Genomic DNA, 12,843 nt, shown 5'->3' with positions numbered 1-12,843 from the left:
ATCTTATTATCTTTTGTATCTTTTACATCTGAACTCTGACATCCTACAGAGATCGTGATGACTCACATCATGACATTTATCAAAAATGTTTTCAACAAACTTTTACTTCAAGAAAAATTTACCTCTCCCTGTACAAAGTCCATATAATGTGTACAAAAGGGTGCTTGACACTTGACGTTGGACAAACTAGTCAAGTGGATTGTGAAAAGCAAAAGAACATAGTTGCTTTTAACATTCAAAACATGATTCTCCCAGAATTATGACAAGCTGCTGAATTTAAACCACAGTTCAGGAACATGTAAAACACTTACTAATCTTTGTGATTATATTGTCAGTTTTCAAACACACACAACTATTAAACTCCATACCCAAGAACGAGCTACGATCTCAATATGTATGCTAAATCTCTCAGTCTTGCAAATTCACAAGGCTCTATTGTTGAGGATAATGATCTCCCCATTACACCTCACTACATAATAGGTGATGAATACCTTCATGCCTGGAGACCTTTAAAAAATAATTGATCTGAGTCAGGCAAGCCTCCCCACTCCATTGCATCCCTGTACTACTGAGCCTTTATTTTTGAAGAAAGCAAAAAATTTTTAACATAAATCTAGAAGTCTTTTTTTTTTCAATTCTCTGTTTCCTTCTTCCCTTCATCTTGATTTGAGTCTGCTCTGGGCTATAATTTTGTCAATCCTTTATTCCACAGCCCTGTACATGATGCATGCATTTAATGGAATGGTATAGTTTTGGTTGAGATGGGGATTCAGCTTTGAAGTTTTTGAGATCATTAAAAACTACTTATAAGATATTAAAAAGCATGAAATTCTGAGAGGAATTCAAAGTTTATTTGATGAAAATTGGTTTTGAAATGGCTGAGATATCCAAAAACAAAGTAAAACAAAGCCAGCCAAATAAAAGGTTGGTTCCATGCACCTTTTAATTGGATCACTTTGTTTTGGATATCTCAGCCATTTCAAAACCGATTTTTCATCAAATAAGCTTTGAATGCTCTTTCATATTTCCTGAGACGTTTCATATTATCTCACAAAAAAAAAAGAAGAAGCTGGAAGCCTGAAGCCCCATCTCAACCAAAACTGTATCATCCCTTTAACTTTTCAAAAAATGTCATTTCTACCTCCTCCCCTATAATATACTTTTCTCCTCCTCCTCCTCTCTTTCTCATTGAATCTTGCCTCCCCTTCCCTCTCTTCCCCTCCTCCTCCACTCCCCCTGCCCCCCTCGCTTCACATGAATATTGCCTTCAGCAAGAGGAGGAGGCAATCATACACTCTATCACCTCACCATTTCAATCATCTTCAGTAACCTTCATCATACACTTCCAGCCTTGTGATATTTTCATCAAATGTGACTCCAGTGTCAGCCTCTAAATGTCTTGGCTCCATGTCTCCAGGCCCTAAATAGATTCAGTGGGAAGGTGTCTTGTTCTCTAGGCCTGTTTCAGGGGAAATTAACTTCAATGTGAACCCTGTTTCTCAAAGTGCATTACATACACTTGGAAAACATTAGATCCTTGAAAAGTACCCCTCCCTACACTTTCTTTGCATCTTTTTTTATCATCAAAAAGAAAAAAAAAGTCTTAACTAGTTGTAACTCAATCAACACACAAATGAACACACACACAGACATCCAGAGCTTTGCATTGCACAAATACAATATGTATACATGCTGACATATGCACAGATTGTATCCAGTCTCAATTTTCAAGAGTGTGCCTTGAGAAGTGACTGAACGTCCCCAAAATTAACTGAACCAGGGCTACTTCAAGGTGCATTCAAACTGGAATTACTGTGGCATTTAATACCTTGGTAATTTGCTGCCACTACTCTCTTTGCCAAATACCACAGTAATAGATACTGCAGCATTTCACTTGGTTCCGGTACTGTTCTCATTCCCAAATTACTGTGGTATTTCTGGCCAGAAAGTTACACCTCTCCAGGGTTTCAAGCACTGCGCAGACCCATATCTCCTATGACGAGAAGATGAGAAGTGTGTCATATCACATGAGAAATACACCCCAGCAGGGTGGTCCACAACTCGAAATTGGATCATGTTGCAAGCTCAGAAATTGTATGTGCACAGAACGCACATCACGAGCACATAGTACGCAATATTTCGCCGCTTACCTCTATTTTTTTTTGCTGCTTACATTCAATGTTTTCTCTCATGTTTTTCACCCAAAAATTCAAGTACACCAGGTAGTAGTTTGACATCGTTTTATATGTTTTGCACATGTTTTTCACATATTTGAATACATTTTATTTTGAGATTGTTGCAAATTCTTCAGGATGTTGCATAGCATGTTGCTGGCTTTTGAGGATGTTACTTAAGAGTTGAGGATGTTGCACAAGAATTTGAGCATGTTGCTGAAACCCCTTGTGGACTACCCTGCCCCAAAGCAGCTGGTGGTCTTTCATGACAGCTTAGGCGCATATTTCCCCCTCAGGAAGATACTTTCTGTACATACATGCATATCAATGCACAGAATAATTCCTGGAACCGGAAGATGTTTGTAAAAATATTCTCTTATCTCAAAGACATATAGGCTGGCCCAGCTTGGATAATATATCTACATGAATCCCCCCCCCCCCCCCCCCCCCGATAGATTGTGTATGATAGCTTTATCACTGATCTTTGTGTAAGTATACATTCACAGAGCCAAAGAATTTTTACTGGAGTCGGCTGTTCTATAGTGTTACCAATGAGCTGAGTGCACATACACATTATGTATGTTGATTGGTGCTATACTTGTGGTTTTTTAATGTACCCTGGTGGTAAGTATACACACAGCCAAAGAATTTTTTACTAGAGTCAGCTGTTAGTGTTACCAATGAGTTGAATGCACATTATATGTATGTTGATTGGTGCTACACTTGTGGTTTTTTGATGTACCCTGGTGGTATAAGTATGTACACACAGCCAAAGAATTTTTACTGGAGTCGATCAGCTGTTAGTGTTACCAACGAGTTGAATGCACATAATTATGTTGATTGGTGCTATACGTGTGGATTTTTAATGTACCCAGGTGGGCAACAAATGAATTGGGCCACCCTTGAATCCCATGCTACCAGGTCTTGTTAAAAGTGAAAACATTGTTCTCGTTTGGCTGCAAAACTGTCGATTTTTGCTAAAAATGAACACAAATACTCAAGAAACGAATGAAATAACACTGTACATAATACCGGGCTCCACACTAACTTTTATTTTTGGTAGCCCGATCGGGCCACCAAAATCATTGATTTTTATTTTTTGGTGGCCCGTAAGTAAAATCTGGTGGCCCGAAAAAAAAAATCAAGAAAAACATTAAAAAAAACTAAATCGGTCCTACTAAACAGAAAAATAAATATTAAGTATTACTGAAGTGATACAGGTACCCTTGTCTAAAATAAATGAATAGAAAATTCAATAATCTTACCGTTATTCTGAGTTCTAAGATTTTGCAAATTATAGGCTTATAGATTATCATAAAAGTTGATGCCTATTTAGGTGGTCAAAACTTACGCTTGAAATGAAAAAGTGCGAGCATTTGCAGACATTTGTAAACATCCGACATTTTGTTTTAGCATTGTAAAGAGCCGAAAGTTACCGTTACTCATTTCTGATTTCCGAATGTCAAAGCAAACATTCGACATTTATTTCAGCATCTTCCGGAGCTGAATGTTATCCTTATTCATATTTCCAAACGTAAAATCAAATATCTGACATTAATTTTAGCACAGTACGGAGGTGAATCTTACCGTTATTCATTTCCAAAAGAATATAAGCAAACATCGGACATTTATTTTAGTATCATATTATGGAGTCAAATATTGCCATTATTCATTTCCAAACTTAAAAGCAAACATCTGACATTTATTTCAGCATCTTACAGAGCCGTTTGTTACCGCTGTACATTTCCAAAAGTAAAGGCAAACATCAGACTTTTTTTGGTGGCCCGATCGGGCCACCAAAATCTTCATTTCTGAAATTTTGGTGGCCCGACATGCATTTTTTGTGGCCCCGGGCCACCGGGCCACCGTTAGCGTCGAGCCCTACATAATAACACAACTTCAAACGGGTAACAACAAAATTATGTAAAATATTAGCTAAAAAAGCTGAACTCCAGAGTACTGTTATAGAGCTTACCCAATCGTGGTTGCTATGAGATGTTTTATATTCAAGTAAACCTACAAAAAGTGTACAGTATATATTTAATCATAATATAATATATCATATAATACATGTACAATACAATACAATACAATGCAATACAATACATTACAATGTAATACAATACAACATATCATCTATAGGACGTTTCAGCCATGCATTAAAAACGCGTATTGTTGTCAGCGCAATTTTTACCGTTAAATATCAGAGCATATTGAACAAAACGCATAGGCCAACGTATTAATTCCCCATAGGCTACCGTTGTTACTGGCCATTCAAGGTCTCACCATATTCTCGTCTGTTGCGCGAGCGCTTGCTGAGTGCGCAATCGCTTGCTACTAGTGTGCATCATTTTGTTACAATTCACACACACGCAAACATCTTGCACCACACAGTTTTAGGGGCTTCCCCTTTTCACCGCTGGGATGTGACTGCCGGTCCGAGTTACTGAGTAAGTTTAAAGACGAGTAGAAGCCCGGTATTTTTGTGCACTTTATGCTTGCTCTACTTGATTGTAGATGATAATAATCATACTGGATGGCATTAATTCGTGGAATACCAGGGAATATTGCACTCGTTAGGGCCATTATTGCACTCATCTTCGATTCGTGCAATATTGCCCTAACTCGTGCAATATTTATATAATATTGGATGGCCTTGAGATTAATACAAGGAAATATTGGACGAGCTATGCACAAATATTGGACGAGTCGAAGACGAGTCCAATATTTTGCTTAGCGAGTCCAATATTTCCTTGTATTAATCGAAAATAGGACATTCAATATCATCATTATTATCCTACAGAGGATTTTAGCAAGAATGTTTTCACTTAGGCCTACCCTTTCTGTCTCCGACTCCGAGTGCTGTTCCTACTGTGTAGTGATCCTGACATGGGGTATGGTACATGTACACTCTTCAGTGCAAGTTAATCCACTTCAGTCTCTGATAAAACAGTGATCTCTATGTATCCAAGGTAGCCGTCATGTTACTGTTAGACCGAGATCTAGCTAATTTAGACCAGAATTAGATGTATTTGTATCCGAGATCTGAGAAACAATTCACGTCACATCTACCGTAGATCGTGAAAGATCGAATTAGGCTACTACTACCACAACTAGTCCTACTGTGCTGTATATAACGTACTTGTACACACGTACGTACATGTACAGTAACTGTAATATGCATATCGCGCATGCAAATGCAAGCGCAGCTGCGGCGGCCGGCTACATTATATCGCGCGCGGGCTATCTAGCAGTAGCGCTGAGCATGCAGAGCTGCAGATCAATCGTCGCCTTGCGCCTGCATGCACACACAAAAAAAAATGCAACTTGTTTTCATCAAACCTAAATTTAACTTCCTGTTATGAAAGTGATATTTTGAAAAATTGTGTGAAAAACAATTTCAACTAATTGATATATGAAATTTGTTTGTATAAACACAGAATTTTAGAAGAAACGATATTCTAGTTAATTCGTGATTGACCAATCACAGACGTTTTTACTTCTTATTTCAGGTCATCTCGTATATATCTCAACCAATCACGGTGCAGTTTATAAAAACTTTGGGGAATCCCCCTCTTGCCGTCCAATATTTTAAATATTGGTCGCCTCGGCAAAAAATATTGGTCGAGTTCAACAAACTTTTTAAGTGGGTTGGAGGTTATGAGGTGCGTCGACAAAATAACACTTGTATTTGGGCTCTAAAAATCCTCTGTATGGATAATAATCCCTGGTATCCCATTCATAGTCATCCAATATGATATAATCATCTATAGAGGACGTTTTCGTGGCGCATTAAAAATGCATATTGTTGTCCGCTCAATTTTTACCGTTCAATATCAGAGCATATTGAACGAAACGCATAGGCCAACGTATTAATTCCCCATAGGCTACCGTTGTTACTTGCCGTTCAAGATCATGCCATATCGTCTGTTGCAAGAGCACTTGCTGAATGTGTTAATGCTTGCTACTAGTGCTCGTCATCTTGTTATAATTCACAAGCGCGCAAAGAACTTGCTGGTTGCTTCATACGCAGTTTTAGGGGCTTCCCCTTTTCAGCGCTGGGATGTGATTGTACTGCCGAATCAAACTTCAAAGACAAGTAGAAGCCCAGTATTTTGTGCAGTTTATGCTTGCTCTACTTAATTGTAGATGATAATAATTATATTGGATGGCATTAATTCATGGAATACTTATATTATATTGGATGGCTATGAATGGGATACCAGGGGATATTGCATGAGTTAGGGCCAATATTGCACGAATCGAAGATGAGTGCAATATTGACTCTAACGAGTGCAATATTCCCTGGTTTTCCATGAATCAAGGCCATCCAATATAATTATTATCATCTATACAATCAAGCAGAGCAAGCATAAACTACACAAAATAACCCGGCTTCTACTCGTCTTTGAAGTTGACTCGGCAGTCCCATCCCAGCGCTGTAAAGGGGAAGCCCCTAAAACTGCGTATGAAACAAACAACTAGCAAGGTGTTTGCGTGCTTGTGAAAAATGTAACAAAATGACGCGCACTAGTAGCAAGCGTTTGCGCATTCAGCAAGCGCTCACGCAATAAACGAGACAGAATTGAATATCGTGTGATTTTGAATGGCAAGTAACAACGGTAGCCTATGGGGAATTAATACGTTGGTCTATGTGATTCGTTCAATAAGCTCTGATATTGAACGGTAAAAATTGAGCGGACTACAATACGCGTTTTTAATGCGTTGCTAAAACGTCCTATATAGATGATAATAGGGAATATTGCACTCGTTATGGTCAATATTGCACTCATCTTCGATTCGTGCAATATTAGCCCTAACTCGTGCAATATTCCCTGGTATCCCATTCATAGCCATCCAATAATGATATAAACATTTATATCAAAGGGCTACACCAGTACCAACTGCGCATGAGAGTTAATTGCCTTCAGCTTGTTCTGCATGCCATTCGATGCTACTGCTTGGACACAACTCAATTATCATGTACTAGCAGCAATCTGCACACATGTAAACCCAATAACGAATGGGAAGGGTGCTCCATGTATGAAAATCTCTGATACTGACTTTTATCACTTCACACTTTTGATCTCAAATTACTACAAAACAACTCAACTTTATCCCCGCAAATTGTACATTAGCAAGACAAATTTCTTGGGAGAGCTTTTCGATAAATTGCAAGCAAACTCCAATCGGTGGAATACTAATTTTGAGCCCTTCCGAGTGCTACGTTTTAGCATTAAGATTGAACGCAGCTGCAGACAAACAGACAGACAGACACACACACACACACACACACAAGTGTGTTAGCAGGCTTGTCTAACTGTCCCTACATCCTTGTTCTCCGACTACATTTTTTTTCTCTTTCTTACCCATGACGATACAAGAAGACAGTCTATCCCTCAAGGGAATTTTCACCATTAACATGCAGGGGGAAATACCAGTGCATTACTAGCTGTGAAGAGCTTCCTCTTCTAGGGGCCTACTTCACTAATGACTTCATTTATAGTCATGGTTTCCAATCGACAGCCATTACTTGCATCTTTCGTGCATAATTTACTGAATATCAATGTATTGGATTGGAACAGAGGAGACATCATTCCCTTGTGTGAGCTTGAACAAAGCAGTGAGATTTTCTACAGATTTGAACAAGCAATGTAACAAGACATGTTACCTTTAGAAAGAAAAAAAAATGAAGAGACAACATCAATCAAAACACATGAAAGTTAACGGTACCCCTAACCTAAATCCAGGACTTTGAGCTCATTTTTATGTTGACTACCCCAATACATTAGTTCTACATGGACATGTAATACATGTAAGCAACTTGAGTTAGGTGGTTGTTTCATCATATTGTGAGACATACATACCTTGTACATGTTAGATATTGAGTTTTAGGTAAGGATCATATGAACACTTGTACCTTGCACTTGAGATGAATAATTCATACGTGGGTATAATCATGATATAAGGTAGGAAAGGAGTTTCAACACTCAATGTCTTTTCTTATCTCAAATGGTACGACGGAAACTGATTTACTGCTCCTGAAATAAAAGTGAAATATCCCATTAAATTCATCTAGCAATTTTTAACAATTTCGCCAACATCATACAGTATCTTGTGCAGTCACAACAAGAATAGTTGTCTTTCCAGAAAATGCAAAACTGCTGGCAATAGAGAAATCGATTGAAAGTATGAAATGAGGTTTGATGTCGGAAACAACTGAAGAATTCTTGGCAGTATACATCAAAACCATGTGACCACATGATTATTTCCAGTTACTGAATGAAGGTTATGTTACAGATGACTTTACTACTGTACATCTCATCTCATATAGCCTGGCTTTCCCTTTTATGAGCAGCTCATACTTGCAAATACACAAAGCAAAACAAAACAAAGCAAAACAAAAACATATGAACCATGCATTTTCATGAGAAGTGGATCACATACAGTACACCTGTACATGTAAGTTAAAACATAAAAAAAAAAGAAAATTCTTTCACTTTGACATAACTTTCAGGTACTTGTCATCACTATGATAGGTAGCACTGACTATCTGTATCAGGTGACTACATTATTGCTATCTTATTATGCATGAAATGTGTGATTTTATCTAAGAGCAACAAAGAGCGTGTTTCTACTGAGCGACAAAAATTCGAGGTGATGCCAGCCGATGTGTGGTGATACTGGCCGATGCCGGCTGATACCGGCCGATGTGTGGTGACACCACGAATTTTTCCTCAGTAGAAACAGATCGGGTAGTGGCCGATGCCGGGTGATGCGAGGTGCTCCGTCGTCCACCTATTGAGGTGGTCGATGCGTGGTGACGCGAAGGACGATTCTCACTAGAAACACACCGGGTAGCGAAATTTGTGGTGTATCGGACGTCTAGAATTTCTGCCCGCGCTTTTCAATCGGTTCATCGCACACACTCCTTCGACACATGTGTACAAAATACGTGTGTACGTGTACACACAGCGACCGCGTTCGCATCATGCTTTGTTTGTACCAACTCGCTTGTGTACGTGTTATAGGCCCTATACGTTACGTTACATGTGAACTGTGGCATTCATCGTCTATTGTTCGCGTGATTAACAGCCTAACTTATTGCATTACTAAGCCCTCATCACTTACTTTGATTTTACACCGCGTTATTTCATTTTATATTGTATATTGCATAGGGAGACGAAGAGAAATGGCTTATCAAAAAATAGCCAGTCAGTGCGCGCGTGACCCAATCTGTGACTTAAAAGTACCTGACTTCCGGAATCGCCGCATTTGCACGTCACCTTTGCATCACCACGTATTTTATCGCTCAGTAGAAACAGCTCGAGTGGTCATAAAATACGAGGTGCTGCATTGGACAAAATTCGTGGCGATGCCAGGATGTGAGGTGCTCTCAGTAGAAACACGCTCAAAGTGCATAGCAATAAGTTACTGGTTGTTATCTTGTATACTGTCAACCTGTCAATAGGACTTCAATACAGGAAACCAATAGGGTGTTCAGACACATACTAAAACGGTATAGCTATGTACAATGAATTTATACGTCTGAATGCTGACTAGCGAAATGGCGTATAACGGAATGACGTATAATGAAAAGATGGTCAGAGCATTGTTTTGAACTAAAACTTGATAACAAATCAGCATTCCATCATGTCCATTGTGTGTCTGAATGTATGGTGACCATAGAACGGTATAACTGGGCGGGGCTTAATGGGAGCGCGCACGAAAGGTGACCCCACAGCTGTCACTCATGACCATAAAATTTAAAATTAAAAATAAAATTAGCATCTGAACGGTCTGTTGGCTACACGATGATTCTTTATACGTCGTTCCTTTATCAAGTTTTGGTATAAACTGGCTTGCATCTGAACGGGGGGGGGGGGGGGGGGGGGGGGGGGCTAAAAGAATGTCACGTTTCATGTTTACACTTATGTTTACATTTAGCGGTAACCAAGGTTTCGGTAAACTTTTCTCATTGAATGTAAGAAAAAAAAAAGAGAAGGAAAAAAATGAAACTGATGATGAAACAAAAATCATGATTCCCTCAATAGCATAATTTGTTTCTATTAATTCTATACACATGTATATCTGACAGTCACAACTGCTTTGTAATGTATTGTTAGCAGTAATACTGATCAACATAAAGAACAAGGAGTTGGAGATCTTGCAATTTTAGATACAAACAAGAGCATAACATAATCACATTTCCAGTGTGACTTCCAAATAACTTACCTTGAATTTACCTTGAAGGCCACACCTCGCTACTACGGTGGTGAAAGTACATTACTGTAGATAGTGTGGTGTGGCAGGGTTAAGGAGTCCCATGGGACCATTTAAAAAAACTCTCCAGCACAAATTGACGCTTTTGAAGGTCAAGAGGACGAAATAGTGAGATCTTGCATAAATTTGCATATATTAATATGAACTGTCTTTACTCACTCTGGGTGGGTAGAAATAGGCAATGGCATCCTTCGGGTCATCCTCTTCCTTGACCACTACTGAGTGGTCATAGACAAAAAACATCTGCCCCAGAGCAACAAACCTGCAGAAAGGAATGAATTGGGTGATGTCTACATCAATGCGTCTTTCACTGCCGGAGCCATTTTCAAGGTACCGGTACAAAAGCACTTCATTGATAAATCTGTGAACCAGAGTCTGACTGAAGGAAGTACTTACCTACATTACAGAACGAGGCCTCAGGAAGACAAAACATTTTCATTAATGCACTCTCTAAAGCATCGAAACAAAATGTAATGCCAATTATTAAAGGACTTTTGGAACAGGTTTTTGTCATTTAATGTCCATACTTTCCTGTTTGGCAGTAGCATAGAGTCTTTAAATTTCTTTGGAATCCTCAAGTCACCTTTTACATAGAAGTTGAGCACCGTTTTACATCATTAAAGGAACTCAGTACATAGTCATTAACCTTTTCCATGCCAATGAGTAAGATGTGCACAAAGTTTACACACATGTATACACTTTGTACAGTGTACCTGTGAATAGAAAATTAATCTGTTACGCAGAGGCCTTGTAGACAAGTGGCAATAAATGTATAGTTGTATGTTCTTCAGAATATAATTAGAGTAAGCACAGCACAATGTCATCACTACTCAGTGATTTACAGACTGGAGCGAGCATAATCTCTCTAAAAGCCTTCCTTTCAATGCTCAATAACCTAATATGACAAGTGAGTGCTTGAATGCATTCATAAGTGTCCAAACTAAGAGTTAGCTAGCTTACACTGAGAGTGGAACTAATGTAGTGTGCAACTCATTAATCATAACTGGTCAATTCGAGCATAATGGACATGACATAGATACATTTGCAGACAGTTATGTTTTGTTTTGTTTTGTGGTTCAAAGCATCACACAGTAGAATTGGCAGTCTCCCATCCAATCCCATTCTCATCCAAGAGTTTATCAGACAAATTTAACTAAGTATCAGTGATCATACACAATAAAACATAAGTTTCACAGAATTTTCTTGCATGGTCCTGATTATGACATGTTTTTGTGATGATAGATTGAAGTAAAATCATGTCAGCTGTTGTACCAAGTCAGTCACACAGCTTACACTGAACAGTAATGGTAGTCGCCTAACTGCTATGAATGACTTTGACTCTTGTTACCATTCACAATTTCTTTTGAAGTTGACATCCCGCTAAATGTATCCATTCTGACCAATACTAGTGTGGCAGTAAGACACTTTTTTTAACAGAGCTCCATAAACAGGTTGACGTACATGTACACTGTAAATATGAAAGCATCACACAAGTAGAATGTCAGAAGTTTCATCGACCTTCAATGAAAAGAGAGGAAGTCATGTGATTTTCAATTTCACATGTTTTATAGCAAGAAAGTGGTACAGGACCCATCACTGCGACACAGGAAGTAATGATGTCATCACCTCACATGACCAGTGCCACCCACTGACTTACACATGTACTGTGCATGTGCACAAATCTTCATGAATTCGATACTCCTTTTTGGCATATATTTCAAAGAATAATGTGAGTCTCTTGCCTCAAATTATCCTTTAATAGTGTCACCTGTATTTAATAAGTAAGAGATGATTTCGGGGGGGGGGGGGGGGGGGTACAACTGAATTTGTTTTAATACTGATCCCAAAAGTATATTTTTATAACAAGGTTACACTTAGAGTTTAGGGCATTAATAAAAATAATAAGCAACTTGTACAATTTGTAAGATATTTGTGACATATACTGTAGCACTGGTTCAATACAACATTGCATGAATATACTACAGTAATACATACGGTACTCAAGTTCCATTACTTATTTAAGAGGGCATTATACACCCCCCCCCCCCAAAAAAAAAAAAAAAAAAAGACAAAAAATCACATTTTTTGCATTTATGTCATGAAGAATTTATCAAAACCCCATAAAACCATGTACATGTTGCTAGAGAAGTCAGCAATACAATGGCATACATTGTAACGTATAATATTGTACATGGTTACCATGGTAACCAGATGTCTACAGGTGATTAGTTACCACAAAAATGCCTACTACTGCTGTAAACTTTGGTATTTTTTGTTCATATTTGGTCGATTGATGCAACTCAAAAACCCAAACATTTTAATATACCAATTTTGAAAAATGTTTTTTCCCGTTGCCATGGCAAGTGGTATTAACAAATCAGAATTC

At 38.4% G+C, this 12,843-nt stretch overlaps 1 protein-coding gene across 1 annotated transcript in view; it reads right to left on the bottom strand.

Moving 5' to 3' along the window:
• The window catches only part of LOC139741404 (uncharacterized), a 39,164-nt gene that overhangs the window by 18,956 nt on the left and 7,365 nt on the right, over positions 1-12,843 (bottom strand). Inside the window, exon 2 of the mRNA XM_071651990.1 lies at positions 10,617-10,719. Coding sequence (XP_071508091.1) covers positions 10,617-10,719 — 103 coding nt within the window. The remainder of the gene's footprint in view (positions 1-10,616; positions 10,720-12,843) is intronic.

This window comes from Diadema antillarum, unplaced genomic scaffold (assembly GCF_040938485.1).
Source record: "Diadema antillarum isolate AM-2024a unplaced genomic scaffold, OU_Dant_1.0 seq00000927_RagTag, whole genome shotgun sequence".
In the NCBI taxonomy this organism is placed as follows: Eukaryota; Metazoa; Echinodermata; class Echinoidea; order Diadematoida; family Diadematidae; genus Diadema; species Diadema antillarum.
This window is presented reverse-complemented; position numbering and strand designations above follow the sequence as displayed.